The 17,532-nt window shown below is 42.6% G+C and overlaps 1 protein-coding gene and 1 long non-coding RNA gene across 2 annotated transcripts; one reads left to right on the top strand and one right to left on the bottom strand.

The window, feature by feature from the left end:
• Positions 1-4,618: 4,618 nt before the first annotated feature.
• Positions 4,619-6,061, bottom strand: LOC123728172 (uncharacterized). Its single transcript, XR_006760019.1, has 2 exons — positions 5,721-6,061; positions 4,619-5,429 (listed from the first exon to the last, which is right to left on the bottom strand). It is a non-coding gene; the product is annotated as an uncharacterized lncRNA (long non-coding RNA).
• Positions 6,062-7,964: 1,903 nt separating this feature from the next.
• Positions 7,965-16,213, top strand: gucy1b2 (guanylate cyclase 1, soluble, beta 2). Its single transcript, XM_045699038.1, has 15 exons — positions 7,965-8,059; positions 8,477-8,637; positions 8,747-8,846; positions 8,917-9,122; positions 9,336-9,450; positions 9,657-9,760; positions 9,864-10,080; positions 10,178-10,374; positions 10,457-10,580; positions 10,751-10,899; positions 11,044-11,190; positions 11,300-11,454; positions 11,553-11,740; positions 11,926-13,415; positions 15,660-16,213. Exons 1-14 carry the CDS (start codon positions 7,993-7,995, stop codon positions 12,090-12,092), a joined length of 2,097 nt encoding a protein of 698 aa, XP_045554994.1. The 5' UTR covers positions 7,965-7,992; the 3' UTR covers positions 12,093-13,415; positions 15,660-16,213.
• The last annotated feature ends 1,319 nt before the right edge of the window (positions 16,214-17,532 follow it).

Below are 17,532 nucleotides of genomic sequence, written 5' to 3'. Positions count from 1 at the left end.
TACTGGGCCCACCCATAACCGCGGCCATTGTCTGGACCTGGTTATTACTAAGGGGCTTTCTATTGACATATCCTGCATTGCTTTATCTGATCACCACTTTCTATTTCTTGCTACCTTGTTGCCCATAGCACAGGTTAATACTGAACGCATTATTAAGAAATGCTATCTTAACTTGCTGCAGTGTATGAACAATACTCCACCACCTATTCTGCCTTCCTCTTGTTATTATTTTGTTTATAACTTTAATAGCAAATTAAGGGCAACCATTGACTCCATAGCTCCAGTGGCATCAATGAAAGAGGAAACCAATCATTTAAAGAGAAATTGCAGAAAGGCAGAGCGGAAGTGGAGAAACTCAAAGTGGCAGGTCCATTATGATATTCTGAGAGAACAACTTGGTATATATAACAAGGCAATTAGAAATGCCAACCGGGGGCATTTTTCGAACTTCATCACTATTAATCAGAATAATTTGAGTGCACTCTTCTTGACCAATGATGGCCTGATGAATCCTACCCCCGCAAACCTATTTGAACTTTCCTCCACATCTAAATGTAATGAGTTTGCAGCGTATTTCAGAGATAAGATTAGGTAACATTAGGCTGGGTATCAGTCAAGCAAGACCTGATTAGAAGTTTGATGATATGTGCCCTAGCCTACCACGCAAAGGCACTATGGATTTATTTTCCCTGGTTGACACAGACATGCTCAGGAAAGTGATATCACAACTTAAGTCTTCTACCTACCTTCTCGATCCTATCCCCGCCATCTTCTTCACAACCGTTTTCAATTGCATATCTAAAGAAGTGCAAGCTATAGTTAATCACTCTCTGTTCATAGGCACTTTCCCCACTGCACTAAAAACTGCTATGGTGAAACCCTTTCTGAAGAAAAGTAATCTATTATTCAGCTCTTAGCAATTTTTGGGCAAATCTCCATCTTTCCATTCTGGAGAGGTGGGTTGGCTTCTCCGGTCCAGTTCTAAATTGTTTTAGGACCTATTTAACCAGTCAAGTGTTTTTTGTAACATAACTCAGAGAAAATACATATCACATGTGCGTTCCACATGGTTCAATTTTGGGTCCGGTACTGTTCAGTTTATATATCTTACCCCTTGGCAGCATTATCAGAACGCACAGTATTGATTTCCACTGCTACGCAGACGATACACAACTTTGCATTTGTGTGTCACCAAAGGATTTTAGCTCCAAGGATAAATTATTAGACTGTATTAGTGATTTAAATACTTGGATGACTCACAACTTCCTCCAGCTAAATCATCATAAGATCAAGGTACTTATTGTTGGAGCCAAAGCACAAAGAGAGAGTCTAGCCGCACATTTTAATTCATGGGCAATAAAGAGAAAACATCAGGTAAAAAACCTAGGTGTTATTTTAGATTCTGAACTAAATTTCTAATCACACATTTGGAATGTGACCAAAATTCATTTTTACCATCTGAGGAGCATTGCCAAGTTGCATCCATTTCTCTCTGATATAGAGATTCATCCATGCTTTTATTACAAGCAGACTTGACTACTGTAATGCTCTCCTGTCTGGTCTACCCAAAAAAGCCATTGGTCAACTGCAAAACATACAGAATGCTGCAGCATGGGTACTGACAAAGACCAGACGGCGAGAACACATTACACCGGTTTTAAGGTCTCTGCACTGGCTGCCTGTGAGTTTTAGAATACATTTTAAGATTCTTCCATTGGTTTTTAAATCAATCCACGGTTGTGCACCCCAATACATGTCAGACATACTTTTAAGTTATTTACCCAGTAGGTCGCTCAGGTCCTCTGGCACTGGCCTTTCAACTATCCCAAATCCTAGGACTAAGACACATGGAGAGACAGCCTTTAGTTATTATGCCCCCAGCCTCTGGAATAGCCTGCCAGAGAACCTGAGGAGGGCAAAACTGTGGACATATTTAAAAAATATATTTTTAACTTTGCTTTTCCTTAGGGTTGTTCAGTTGGGTGTCATTATTTTTTCCCTGTAAAGCACTTTGTGTTTCATTCCATGTCTGAAATGTGCTGTATAAATAAAGCTTGATTTGATTTGACATATTGGTAGATGGGTAAAAATGTTAAAAAAGCAGACATTGAATATCCCTTTGAGCATGGTGAAGTTATTAATTACACTTTAGATGCTGTATCAATACACCCAGTCACTGCAAATATACAGGCCTCCTTTCTAACTCAGTTGCCAGAGAGGAAAGAAATCTCTCAGGGATCTAACCATGAGGCTAATGGTGACATTAAAATAGTTACAGAGTTTAATGGCTGTGATAGGAGAAATCTGAGAATGGATCAATAACATTGTAGTTACTCTACACTACTAACCTAAATGACAGAGTGAAAAGATGGAAGCCATTACAGAATAAAAATATTCCAAAACATGCATCCTGTTTGCAATAAGGCAAAAAAGTACAACTGCAAAAAATGTGGCAAATACATTAACTTTGTCTTGAATACAAAGCGTTATGTTTGGGCAAATCCAACACAACACATCACTTTCTATTATCTTCATATTTTCAAGCATGGTTTTATGGGTATGCTTGTCATCGGCAAGGACTAGGGAGTTTTTTAGGATAAAAAGAAACGGAATAGAGCTAAGCACAAGCAAAATCCTATAGGAAAATCTGGTTCAGTCTGCTTTCCAACAGACACTGGGAGACAAATTCACCTTTCAGCAGGACAATAACCTAAAACACAAGGCCAAATATACGCTGGAGTTGCTTACCAAGATGACATTGAATGTTCCTAAGTGGCCTAATTACAGTTTTGACTTAAAATCGTCTTGAAAATCTATGGCAAGACTTGAAAATGGCTGTCTAACAATGATCAACAACCAACTTGACAGAGCTTGAAGAATTTTTAAAAGAATAATGGGAAAATACTGTACAATCCAGGTATGTAAAGCTATTAGACACTTACCCAGAAAGACTCACAGCTGTAATCACTGCCAAAGGTGACTCAAGGTTGTGAATACTTACGTAAATTAGATATTTCTGTACTTAAGATTCAACACATTTGCAAGAATTTCTAAAAACATGCTTTCACTTTGTCATTATGGGGTATTGTGTGTAGATGGGTGAGGATTTAAAAAAATATTTAATCAATTTTGAATTCAGGCTGTAATTGACAACAGACTTTCAGCACGCTTATAGGAAAGGACACTCAAACAAGCACTGCACTTACACAGATGACTGATGATTGGCTGAGAGAAATTGATGATAAAATGATTGTGGGGGCTGTCTTGTTAGACTTCAGTTCAGCTTTTGAGTCTGCTGCTGGAAAAGTGTATGTGTTATGGCTTTACACCCCCTGCTATAATGTGGATAAAGAGTTAGTTACTTGTCTAACAGAACACAGAGGGTGTTCTTTAATGGAAGCCTCTCAAGCGTAATCCAGGTAGAATCAGGAATTCTAGCTGTTTTGGCCCCTGCCATTTTTCAATCTTTACTAACGACATGCCACTGGCTTTAAGTAAGGCCAATGTGTCTATGTATGCGGATGACTCAACACTATACACGTCAGCTACTACAGCGACTGAAATGACTGCAACACTTAACAAAGAGCTGCAGTTAGTTTCGAAATAGGTAGCAAGGAATAAGCTAGTCCTAAATATTTCTAAAACTAAAAGCATTGTATTTGGGACAAATCATTCACTAAACCCTAAACCTCAACTGCGTCTTGTAAAAATAATGTGGAAATGTATCAAGTTGAGGTGACTAAACTGCTTGGAGTAACCATGGAGTGTAAACTGTCACGGTCAAACATATTGATACAACAGTAGCTAAGATGGGGAGAAGTCTGTCCATAATAAAGCACTGCTCTGCCTTCTTAACAACACTATCAACAAGGCAAGTACTCCACGCCCTAGTTTTGTCGCAACTAGACTACTGTTCAGTAGTGTGGCCAGGTGCCACAAAGAGGGACTTGGGAAAATGACAGTTGGCTCAGAACAGGGCAGCACGGCTGGCCCTTAAAAGTACAGCAGCTAATGGGGATCCCTAATAAATACAAATACAACAAAATGTGGAATAAGTCAAGGGCTATGAATAGTTTCTGAAGGCTCTGTATGTTGTGCCCATATGAATGGTATTAATCATTGAATAGTCTAGACTTGCGTTCTGGTGGAGTGACAGCAGCTACTTTCAAATGAAATAAAACAGAGAACATTTTTGCAAAATATGGTGTTCTGTTTCTAAGAAAAATGACTGAACATAAATGTACAACTAAATGTTACTCTCGTAAGTGCTTCCTGGATCTGAGGGCAGTTATGGTAACTAACATCTATAGTATTTTCATAGACCTAGATAGATAATTCATGGACCTAAATATCTATATTCACTATCTGGAATGGACCTAGATTGAATGGAAAGGAATAATGATAAGAAACAAGTGCAAGCCTATTCTATCCCTATTTGTTAATAACATCAACACAGAATAGAGTACAGGATTCATTCCACGCGATCCTGTTACAGTGTGCCAGTGATGGTGAATGTTAAGTCTGGCTTCGTCTCCATCAATAATACATAGTTGAAAGAACAATGTATAAACACTGCACATTTAGTCATCCTTCAATCAAACAAATGCAATAAGCAATAGGCCTATAGGGCTATTTAATTCACAGGAAGGGTTGAACAGGATATCAAGCACAGGTCATTATCATTTTTGTTTGTACTTTTTACCCCTTTTTCTCCACAATTTCGTGATATCCAAATGGTAGTTACAGTCTTGTCGCATCTCTGCAACTCCCGTACCGACTACGGAGAGGCGAAGGTCGAGAGTCATGCGTCCTCCGAAACACGACCCTGCCAAGCCACACTGATACTTGACACACTGCTCGCCGAAAACCAGCAACACCAATGTGTCGGAGGAAACACCGTACAACTGGCACCCGTGTCAGCGAAAAAGCACAGGTTATGAAGGATAGTGAAATGACATACAAAATAAATAACATTGTTCCATAAGCCACTGTTAAATATGTCCATGGAAAATGAAGAGGCGGGCTTTACACCACATCGTTTTTAGTGCGACTCTGCGAGAGGCTTGGAGATGACGTCTGACACAGTACCAGTGTCCGTCCGGCTCCTGATGACTTCCCTCTCCCTGTTGGTCCAAACCGCTCTGTAGAATGGGGTGATGCCATATTCCTCACTACTTGGTTTCCTGGGACCAGTCCCTTTTCTTGATGAGCCGATCTTTGTTTCACCGCCTCTTTCCTTGTATGGTTTTCCATATTTTCCCTGCCATCATCCTCGATGTTGGCGCATTTGGAGAGATGCGGGTAGAAACTACCCCAGTCTCTGTTGTTTTCTGATGATGGCTCTGATAGAGAGGCGTGAGGAAGAGTGAGTTCTCTCACCAAGTCTTCATGGTGACCCATGCCCCAGAGTGCGCTTTCACACAACATCCCTGTGTAGAACAAGACCGTAAATATAGTATGAGTTTATACTGTATATTCCGCTGTTGTTGAAGTGTTACTCGTATTACAACTGAAAAGCCTACATGCTCTAAACTGTATTTTCGCTGTGTTTTAGTATCTCTACCTTATCAGTTACACCATTGTCATTTCATTGCCCTCCATGTGAAATGACTCACGCTGATTACAAAACCCACATAACACAAAAAGCGTTGAGAATGGCTGTGATTGGTTGTCGATCGTAAAAACTCTGTATTTAAATAAATAAACGTTCAAGGTCTTACGTGCTCCTCCTTTGGCAATGCTGCACTTGATTCAGCTGTAGGCTATTGATTCTTCTCTTCCTGAAGTTACACCAGAGATGGTCTGGGAATGATTTCTCTACTGTCTGGTTACACACCGCATATAAGCACTTTACTGTTGGAGGGGTTTTCTTTTGGAAAAGTACATTGAATTAAAGATTAACAGAAACTACTGCCAATTGTTATGACCATTGTAAAATAAAAATTGCTGTGACGTAATGTCAGAGGCAATTTTAAGTTAGTTAAAAAAAAGTAGTTCACGTGATAGTTCACGCCAAATCAATGTTTGTTTGATTCCAAATCGTCTTGACATTTGACCCTCCTTGAGGGGTCTGGAAATTTCCGACAAACTGAACATGAACATGAACATGAACGGGTCTGGAAATTTCCGACAAACTGAACATGATCCTGAGCAAATCCACCTTTTACAGCAATGATCAAAGTAACTTTGCGTCAGTTCACACTTTATTTTAGGGAGCCATGTGTTTTTTGGAAAGCATACCAGGAAGTATCAGTTTTTACAATTTAGTGTCTTGTCTTGTGTTACGCGTGATGTGTTGTGACACTTGTAACATTTTATTGGGGGAACAACAGAATTTATAGCTCGTGGGAAAGCATAGGCAGCGCAATCATAATTGTTTATTTGAAAGCGCTGGGATTCAAAACACAACAGTGTAGGTTAAATTACCACTACAAAATGCAGGGCCTAGTTTGTGTTCCGTCATGAAAACGCTCTGAAAAGACAGACATCTAAACTTTACAACTGTTTATGGTTTTTGCAGACTATGTCAAGTAATTATATATTAGAAAAATAAAATAGCTTCCTTTTGCATCCAAAGACTGAAATGCGTTATTACCTTAAAATAGACCAAATTCCTATGAGGCTGTTAACCCTTAATCTCACATGCAGCCTGCAACATTGACCTGGACACTATTTCAGGACCATGCACAAGGAATTCCAACCAATACAAGTTCAGGCAACTGTGTGTTCTATACTACTGACATACAGACCTACAAAACATTAGGAACACATTCCTACTATTGAGTTGTAGCCCCTTTTGCCTTCAGAACAGCCTCAATTTGTCAGGGTATGGACTCTACAAGGTGTCCAAAGCGTTCTACATGGATGCTGGCCCATGTTGACTCCATACTTCCCACAGTTGGGTTAAGTTGGCTGGATGTCCTTCCGGTAGTGGACCATTTTTGATACAGATGGTAAACTGTTGAGCATAAAAAACCCAGCAGCGTTGCAGTTCTTGACACAAACCGGTGTGCCTGGCACCTACTACCATTTCCCGTTCAAAGGCACTTAAATCTTTTGTCTGGCCCATCCACCCTCTGAATGGCACACATGCACAATCAATGTCTCAATTATCTCAAGGCTTAAAACCCCTTCTTTAACCTGTCTCCTCCCCTTCATCTACACTGATTGAAGTGGATTTAACAGATTACATCAATAAAAGAACATGGCTTTCACCTGGATTCACTTTATCATTTTATGTAATGTTTTGTACACTCAGTATATATTGTAACCACAGGAGGTTGGTGGCACCTTAATTGGGAAAGACAGACTCGTGGTAATTGCTGGAGCGGAATAGGCAGAATGGCATCAAATACATCAAACGTGTGGTTTCCATGTGTTTGATGTCATTCCATTCACTCCGTTCAAGACATTATTATGAGCCGTCCTCCCCTCAGCAGCCTCCACTGATTTGATCATCAACCAAGAGAAAGAATACACATTGAGAATAATAAAATAATTGAAGACAGGATTCATGCAACAAGAAGATGGGACTGGATGCCCTGCAATGTCTTATTCTCACCATATGGTGGCAGAGTAATTCCATCGTGTGTGTGCATGTGTGTGTGTGTGTGTGTGTGTGAGAGAGAGAGAGGAGTTAGGGGTTCTGTACATAGAGAGTACAAACCAGTAGGACGAGGACAGAGAGATGGTGAGTACCAAGATGTCTTTTTGTAGATTTTAACATCAAGTCCTTCTAGTTTTGCTTTTGACAACTATGATATCTCATATCGCTCTCTTCTTCTTCGCTGTTTGTGTTCGCAGTACGGATTCATAAACACCTGTCTGAAATCTCTGGTCATTGAGAAATTTGGTGAAGAAACATGGGAGAAACTGAGGTCTGGTGTTTTGTGTACTAAGCAACTGTTGATGTCAATTTGAAATGATTCAGGACATGAGTATGCCAATTCTCTCTATCTCTTCAGGACCCTGGCAGAGGTCCAGGACACGTTCATGACTTACGAGATATACGATGATGTCATAACTCTGCGTCTGGTGCAGGAGGCATGTACTATGCTGGGTAAGTACCAGTCTCTACGTTCTTTACAATTCTATAACGGTGTTTTATCTTGAACCAGAAACACAGGTCAGTGTTTTTGATACCCTTATATCAGTGGTTAGGAGTATCTACCTCGGGGGAGGGGGTGTGTAAGGCCAGGTGTTAACAACGTCCCTGCTGAGGCCCTCAAGGTGAGGTCAGGTGTTAACAACGTCCCTACTGAGGCCCTCCAGGTGTGGCACAGGTGACCCAAGTGTGGCCCAGGTGTCCTGTACCCGAAGGGTCACCCCAGAGCCTGTGGACATGACACCGTGTCAGGGTTAGAATTACGGGACAGTCCACAGTCCCAAACTAAGGGGAGAGATAGGCACCATTTAGTTTTACAGTTGGTGATGATATAGTGATGATGATGATGATGTGGTGGTGTTGTGGCCACAGACATGCCTTCTGAGGTGGTGCTGAAGCTTTTCGGGGAGTACTTCTTCAGCTTCTGTAAGATGGCGGGGTACGACACCATGCTGCGTACGCTAGGGGGGAACCTGGTGGAATTCATTGAGAACCTGGATGCTCTTCACAGCTACCTGGCTCTCTCCTACCAGGTGACCTTCTCTTTACGGCATCTACAATGGATCATCTACTACGTATTTCAATCCGTTAGAGCCCAGATTTAAAAAAAGATTATGTATGCAATAAATATCCTTCTTCCAGGAGATGAACGCTCCCTCGTTCCGTGTGGAGAAGAATGAGGATGGGAGGATGTTGCTTCATTACTACTCGGACAGGAAAGGCCTATATCACATTGTGCCAGGTACGTTAATCATCCATACCTAAAATGTACCTTTAACCTACGTAGATTAATCTCTTTTCTATCTGTCCAGGCATCATTGAGGCGGTGGCCAAAGACTTCTTTGACAGCGAAGTGAGCATGACCATCCTTAACCAATCAGAGGAAGATGAGCGCACAGGGAAGAAAGAGCATGTGGTCTTCCTGGTCTCTCAGAGGAGCAGAGGGTCAAAGAGGGATTTCCGGCCCCAAAGAGAGAACAAGGAGGTAACCAAGGAGGATGAGGAGATTGATAGGAGGGTGAGAAGTTCATTTTTTTATTTAAATTTGTCATGATTCAAAACAAGAGTCAAGCAGCAGTGTTTAAGTATTACATGTTTTATAACGGAATGAAAGTAGAATGAGGTCTAGAGGGTTAAAAAATAAGAGCAAAGTAGACTACACCCAGCAGACACTGTGGCCTCCAGGGGTTGAGTGTGAGATCCCTGGTGTATTCCTCTGGTCTGGTAACAGCATCAAGCACAGGCATTGGAGAGGATGAGAGCCAGGTGTGCCAGTCTGCCCCACTGCCCTGCTGGGAAAAGATCACGCTGGGACATGGTTAGGAGCGTTGTCATGTTTGGAAAAGGTTGGGCTCTTTCTTTACTTGAAGTGTTCACTCCAAAAGCAAAGTTTGTTGGATGCTTTCATGTTGATATGAGAACATCTAATGAGAACGATTCTTGTGTGTGTGTGTGTGTGTGTGTGTGTGTGTGTGTGTGTGTGTGTGTGTGTGTGTGTGTGTGTGTGTGTGTGTGTGTGTGTGTGTGTGTGTGTGTGTGTGTGTGTCCACAGACAACCTTCTGAAGTCGTTCACACCCTGCTACCCAGATAAGCTGTGGATGGAGGAACAAGCATTCTGCAATGCCTTCCCTTTCCACATTGTCTTTGATAAACAGGTAAGGCAACTTGTATCTTTCTAGGTTTATGCAAAACGATAATTAAGCAGCTTTTAGTACTATTGGTACATTGTTACCAGTACTCTTCTCTATGTTTGCCCAGCTCAAGGTGAAGCAGACTGGGGTTAACATCCAGAAGTTTGTCCCTGGGCTGCAGACGATGGACATCCGTCTGGATGAGTACTTCAGCATTGTCCATCCGCAGGTGACCTTCAACATCGAGAGCATCAGGAAGTTCATCAACAGCCAATTTGTCCTGAAGACCAGGCGGGAGATGGTGCCGCTGGCCTCTCAGCATCAGTCCATGCTCAAACTCAGAGGTTCAGTCAAACTCCCCTTCTCTGATCCGATGTCTGATTGTGCAGGTTGGCTCTGCATTGTGTCCATGGTATGACTGAATAACTCTCCTGTACCCAGGTCAGATGGTGTGGATGGAGTCTCTGGGCTGTATGGTGTACCTGTGCTCCCCAAAGCTGCGCAGTCTGCAGGAGTTGGAGGAGAGGGGTCTGCACATCTCCGACATCGCCCAGCACGACGCCACCCGAGACCTCATCCTGCTTAACCAACAGCGTCTGGCCGAAATGGAGCTGTCCAATCAGCTGGAGCGCAAAAAGGCACATACACCTCTCCTTCTTTGTCCGTTTCTCATCCCACTGTTTTCTCATCCTCTTCATCTGTCATGTTGTAATTTCATAGGAGGAGCTGAGGATCCTCTCACGCCACCTCGAGACGGAGAAGAAGAAGACGGAGACTCTGCTCTACGCCATGTTGCCTCGCCACGTAGCCAACCAGCTGAAGGAGGGCAAGAGGGTGGAAGCAGGTACGATGGCAATGTCTGCCTAATTCCATATCTACCTGGTCCTCCAGACAGGGCCAGCATATCTGCTGCTTTTTATTTTGTTCTACTCTTCAAATGAGCTAGAAGACCTGTGTAATGAAAAGTGTGGACGTTACGAACATCTCTGCTTCACCTTTCTCCCTCTATTTCAGGTGAGTTCCAGGTGTGCACCATCCTGTTCAGTGATGTGGTCACCTTCACCAATATCTGTGCTGCCTGCGAGCCCATCCAGATCGTCAACATGCTCAACTCCATGTACTCCAAGTTCGACCGCCTTACCAGCGTCCATGACGTGTACAAGGTATACAGAGAGAAAGAGAGAGGTACATGAAGGGGTAAATGAAAGATTGAATGAAGGAGAGGAGATAAGGGAAGGAAAATACTTTAGACTATTGAGATGCAGCCAACCTTTAAATGAGTGCTCTGAACGCCTCGGCTCTTCCAGGTGGAGACTATTGGAGACGCCTACATGGTGGTGGGTGGGGTTCCCATTCCAGCTGACAGCCATGCAGAGCGGGTGGCCAACTTTGCCCTGGGTATGCGTATCGCTGCCCGGGAGGTGACCAACCCTATCACTGGGCAACCTATCCAGGTGACTTTATAGTCCAAAATGAGCTGTTCTTTAATGAAGCTAAGGAATTGTGATTTGAAGTGGCGGTGTGTGTGTGTCTGTGTGTGTGTGTGTGGCGTGCGTGTACCAGATTCGGGTGGGTCTGCACACAGGTCCAGTGCTGGCTGGTGTGGTAGGGGACAAGATGCCTCGATACTGCCTGTTTGGAGATACAGTCAACACTGCCTCCCGCATGGAGAGTCACGGAGTGCCTGACCACATACACCTCAGCCCCTTCACATACAGGTAGTGCCAACATGGCTCCCATTCAGATTTGCCAATAAAGTTGGCCAAAGAACTTAGTTCTTATGGTTCTGATTCTCTCTAACTATACCTATCTGCAGTGCGCTGGAAGATAAGGGCTTTGACATCCTGGAAAGAGGAGAGATCCAGGTGAAGGGGAAAGGCCTGATGACCACCTACTTCCTGCTGCAGAACCTGTGTGTGTCTGAGGACACCATCATGGCCAGAGGGACAGGAGAGCCCTGCGTGTACAGAGACAACCAGCAGGGGGCGGGAGAGAGCGAGAGAGGTGAGGCAATTGGGGTTTGTTTGAATTGCTAGCTAGTAGGGAGAAAAAAATGGTTATTTAACAACAAAATGTGTTTATTATTGGACAAGTTATACAGCCTTCATTACATATCAGAAGATACGAAAGATGCAGTTTCATATGATACAGCCAGATAAAGGAGTCTTTCTTGTCCCATTTACACACAGAAGAACCAGACAGTGTGAGAAAGGAGGAAACGAATGGCCAAACCACGGCATCTGCTTCTTCTTTAAGTGACCTCACCAACGAAGACACACCTTTTCTGGGAGACACTACACCTTTTCAAAAGGGCCACCTCAACGACGTGAACTCACGATTCTGCCGACTGCTCTAAGTATGTGGAGTTGGACTCCATTTGGAAGCACATCGTTTGAAAATCTGAGACCATTTAGGAAATGAAATGTTGAACTCCACAAAGGCATGCTAGTTCTGACAGTTTTCAAAGAATCAACAATGTTTCTACACATGCTTGCTAACCCACTGGGCACAGATGTCAATTCAATGTCTATTCAATGCTGGTTCAACGTAATTTCATTGAAATGACGTGGAAACAATGTTGATTAAACCACTGTGTGCCCAGTGGGAAGTTTTATAAATACTGTAGACAAAAAGTGATAAATCGGTATCTCAAATTTTTGTTGATGATCCAATGGTCTCCACGTTGATTCAACTTTGTAACCACATTGACAAAATGATGTTTAGATATTATAAACAGGTTGATTCAATCTGTGGGAGACTCCTGGGTGAGCTCTGTGTTGTTGTCGCGACTGCCGCCTGCTGGGGGACACCTGGTGAGTCCCATAGGGTGGTGCACAGTTGGCCCAGCGCCGTTCGGGTGAGGCCGGGGTAGGCCGTCATTGTAAATAAGAATTTGTTCTTTTCTGGCTTGCCTTGTTAAATAAAGGTTACATTTATTTTTTTTATAGTTTGGGGTCTGCTAGACAACAGCAAGGAAAGTCTCCTTTCTCTCCTCTCAGTCTTTCCAGATGCTAATCATGAGTACACAGTAACTGTAATCTGCATAAGGAGGTGTTGATGTGTGATCTTATATAGTCTAAACCTTGTACAGTTGGGATGTTCTTAGACCTGTTTACTTTAGGTCTGGTTCCTCATTTTCCAACTCCCTGTGGCCCTTTTCGCTAACTAAAGTAAACAGATAACAGTTGAGAAAAATGGTGGTGTGTGTGTGTGTGTGTCTATGTATGTGTGTGTATGTTGGGAAAGTGGCTGTCATTAACATTTAATTACCACAAATACCAGCGATAGCACAACTATTGACGCGTGAGTGGGAGAGTTGGAGACTCTTGTGACTTAAGCGCACCTAGGTGCAATCGCGCTACAGGCAGCGACACAGAGAGAGGCCCAAATGTAGACAGCAACGTTGCAGTACAGTCCCATGGAGCACCAAACAGAAGCACTGAAGTTGCTACAGAATGTGCGCTCTCACCAAACAGCGATTAGTAGGCCCAGTAAACTTGGACTAGAAAAACAAGTGACAACCATCCAAGACTCGTCAGCAGCGGCCCGCACAATAGCAGAAAAGGCGCGTGAAAGTGTCATTACGCAGCTAATCGATATTCTAACCCAAATACTCACAGTCGAGGAAGAAATCAGTCATAGTTCGTTTCAGGATCTGAGGATATTTCTGCGTCCTAAAGTGAGTGTTTTATCCCTTATATGAAATTCTAATTTCTTGGTGAGTAATGGTGTGCATCGGCTGGTTTGCATAATTTGACAAAAATGTTTGAAATCTTTCTTTTTGGTTGATAGGCTAGAGATTAGAATACAATTATCATGAATGAGAAAACATTATTTTATGGTATGGATATCAAAATATTTTGTATTTGTTAAAAATAAACAGTGCATTTGTTATTACTGACTCACGTTGGCTAGACCTAAAAGCTTACCATACGCTTCCCAGTCGAAACAGTTCACGGATATATTATGACGACGTTTTGTTCTTTTTTTTCATGAAGGGTATAATTGCAGACCACTATTAGGGGCGTTTTCTGATATAGGTGTTTCTTGATATCAAGTTACACCAATTGATGCTAGCCATTGGTCTGTGGCCGTTTCTTTAATGTCGCGACAACAGTTGTTGACAACAGTTGCATTGTAGCTAAGACTAACCCTTTTCCTAACTTTAACCGTTAATTATCCTAACCTGACACGTAAGTTATGTTAACCTTTATTTTTTGTATTGTAAAGCAATTCAAAATGTCAAATATAGAAAGAACAAACAAAGAGTATACAAACAACATTCCTTGTCTGCTCTTACCAGAGTTTCTAAACGGTTGTTACTAGTTACCACAGCCACAAAGTCCTAAGGCTTCCTATTTCTACAATTTCTCTTCTTAAAATGGGATTTTGAACCTAACCATAACCACATTGCTAACCTTATGCCTAACCATAAATTAAGACCAGTTATAGATCATTTGTAGACAGCAATGGAGTGATTGCTTCCTACAAGAGCACAAAACGTGTACATTTCGAGACATATTACAGCTTTTTTTTGTCTTAAAGGCGCAGTGTAGCCAATTCTGTAATAATTGTATGTTAATAATAATGCATTTTATTTTGTAAAGTGGTTTCTTGCATCAAACAACAAGAGTATTTTCAGTCACCTCCTTGTCTGAAAGACAAGTGGATAAACAGGTTCATGTCAAACCCAGATTTATTTTTCAAAGGACTCATGGAATGTAGGCCTACATTGAACACAAAAAACATTGGCTGCTGAATGAAAGAACAGCCATTTCCAAGTTAAAATGTTATGGAATGCATTTTCTCAGTTGATTTTGATGGTAGGCCACACTGGTAGGCCTATATTATGATCAAATAGCCACAGTAGCTTACTTGAACACTGTCTGAAACTGTAACTTAAAGCGGGTACCTCAGTGTTCACAGTAAACTCGAGCTGGAAGTTGAAATTTGCTCAGTGGCAAAAACATTTTGAGGAAACATTGCTTCTCTTCCTTTATTAGTTATCAAATATTAATGTGGATTAGCCCACATTAGTTATCCTAAACTTCGATGTAAACAAATCATCCGTGGCAAGAGACCATCAGTCAAGTCTGACTAGTTTTCATGCACATTTTTTCACTTGAGAAATACTGCACCAAGCATCTAGATGTAAATAGACATAAAACATGTCAATTTATTACAGATTTCTTGATTCATCTTATTTAATTGAAGCTATTTTGAGGAACTGTACTGGCTATGTTGTTGCTATGATGACACGAGCGACAAACAAAAGTAATATTGCCGCTTTTTTATTTATTTTTTCTTCAAACAAAGGTCTTAGGGAATATGCGAGCAGAGATGTTCGTCTAGCCAAGTTCTGCTAGGAGCAAACCGAACCTATGTATGCGGACGCCTCTACCAAATATTTTTTCATAACTAACCCAAGCTAGACCAGAGCCTGTCGATTCCAATGGGAGCAAATAAATCATAGTGGGCAAAACGAGCAAGGCGATGAACAGAGCCAAGCACGAGCTAGTGAGAACCTATTGGCGCAATCTAGCATTTATTTGCATATTTCCGTTAGGGAACGCCTACTCTGTGAAATGCGTGTGTGTGAGAACTCAAGTCTCCCTTGCACTCCTAAACAACACAATTTTTTAAACTTTGGCAAAGGGTAAAGTCTACAAAACTCAGTCCACTCTGTTTGTTACAGATTTTAGTTTTGGAAACTGTATGGAGATTTGGTTTCATCGATGAGAAAATTTGCAGAACGTCGGCCAAAATCAATCTCGCTCCATCTTCTCCCACTGCCGGCCACTGGGCTTCCTCTCATCACCATATTTGGTTGTGAGTGGAAACGCCAACCTGATACTTCACATTTATACATCCGGTGAAATATCTGGCTCATTGTTCTATCTGTGCCTCTACTCTCTCCACCTAGGAAAGCATAGAGCCGAGGAACATCTGTGTGCGCATGGCAATGAGGGACTCTGACTGTCAGAAGGTCCGGAACCTTAGAGATCTGCAGGACTGTTTAAAAGCCATGGTGGACAGTCTGGTGTCTTCTCTCATCAACATGAACCATCCCGTGGCCATTCAGACATCACGCACGCTTGAAGAGATATATCTGAGCTTCCCTGAAATCTGAATAGCTAATATCTCACTTTACCTAGTCTCAGGGTTGATAGCCTATTGTTTACTTGAATGTACTTTTTAAAGAATGTATTTTATTTCAAATTATCGGAGGTGCAACTATGTAGGCCTACTTTGTAAAAAGGAATGTCAGAAGAAATGATACTGGGACAAAAATGTGTGTTATGCAAAGTGTTTTATACAAATCCTCCTTAAACGCCTGAAGTTTCTGTCAGTTTGTTGAGGAAACTTACCAGGAATTCCAGTTCCCTACAGTTGTGTACTGTAGACCTGCTCATGGTGAGTTGGCCTTTCCAAAGTATAATTATGTTTAATTGGGTAATAAACATTGATTAAATCGTTGTATGAAGTTGTTACTTCACATTTTCGTGGATATATGTTTAGATCTGACCTTTTATACAAGGTGTGGCTAAAACGGCTATGTGGATGGATGAGAAGCATGGGCATGCCAGCACACTACAGGGTGGATCCAAGTTGTTGTCACCAGATGGCGCTATTTATCAAGGAAGTAGTTCAAATCCATTATCTCAGTATTTTGTGCTAGCCCAGCACTAAAGCACCTGATTCAACTAATTTACTATACATCAAGCCCTATAGCCCTTGCTTAGACTTTGTGGATCCCAGGACCAGGATTGAAGATCACTGCTCTTAAGAAATAGTGGTTCTTAAAAGGCTACAAGTTGTAAAGTTGTCTTTCTCTCCAAAACTCTTGAATGTGCCGTCCTTGGCCAGCTCTCTTGCTATCTCTCTCAGAATGACCTTCTTGATCCTAATCAGTCAGGTTTCAAGACTGGGCATTCAACTGAGACTGCTCTTCTCTGTGTCACGGAGGCTCTCCGCACTGCTAAAGCTAACTCTCTCTCCTCTGCTCTCATCCTTCTAGACCTATCTGCTGCCTTTGATACCGTGAACCATCAGATCCTCCTCTCCACCCTCTCCGAGCTGGGCATCTCCGGCGCCGCCCACGCCTGGATTGCGTCCTACCTGACAGGTCGCTCCTACCAGGTGGCGTGGCGAGAATCTGTCTCCGCACCACGTGCTCTCACCACTGGTGTCCCCCAGGGCTCTGTTCTTGGCCCACTCCTATTCTCGCTATACACCAAGTCACTTGGCTCTGTCATATCCTCACATGGTCTCTCATATCATTGCTATGCAGATGACACACAATTAATCTTCTCCTTTCCCCCTTCTGACAACCAGGTGGCGAATCGCATCTCTGCATGTCTGGCAGACATATCAGTGTGGATGACGGATCACTACCTCAAGCTGAACCTCGGCAAGACGGAGCTGCTCTTCCTCCCGGGGAAGGACTGCCCGTTCCATGATCTCGCCATCACGGTTGACCACTCCCTTGTGTCCTCCTCCCAGAGTGCTAAGAGCCTTAGCGTGACCCTGGACAACACCCTGTCGTTCTCCACCAACATCAAGGCGGTGACCCGATCCTGTAGGTTCATGCTCTACAACATTCGCAGAGTACGACCCTGCCTCACACATGAAGCGGCGCAGGTCCTAATCCAGGCACTTGTCATCTCCCGTCTGGATTATTGCAACTCGCTGTTGGCTGGGCTCCCTGCCTGTGCCATTAAACCCCTACAACTCATCCAGAACGCCGCAGCCCGTCTGGTGTTCAACCTTCCCAAGTTCTCTCACGTCACCCCGCT

Source organism: Salmo salar, chromosome ssa17, assembly GCF_905237065.1.
Source record: "Salmo salar chromosome ssa17, Ssal_v3.1, whole genome shotgun sequence".
Taxonomy (NCBI): Eukaryota; Metazoa; Chordata; class Actinopteri; order Salmoniformes; family Salmonidae; genus Salmo; species Salmo salar.
The sequence above is the reverse complement of the archived record's forward strand: the minus strand, read 5'-3'. Positions and strand labels throughout refer to the sequence as shown.

What these genes read in the sequence shown, in the direction of transcription:
- gucy1b2 (XM_045699038.1), top strand. Translation starts at nt 7,993, where the DNA reads ATGACTTACGAGATATACGATGATGTCATAACTCTGCGTCTGGTGCAG. An exon ending in GTCCATGCTCAAACTCAGAG is followed by an intron (nt 10,081 to 10,177) that starts GTTCAGTCAAAC and finishes TCCTGTACCCAG; the next exon opens with GTCAGATGGTGTGGATGGAG. An exon ending in TCACTGGGCAACCTATCCAG is followed by an intron (nt 11,191 to 11,299) that starts GTGACTTTATAG and finishes TGCGTGTACCAG; the next exon opens with ATTCGGGTGGGTCTGCACAC.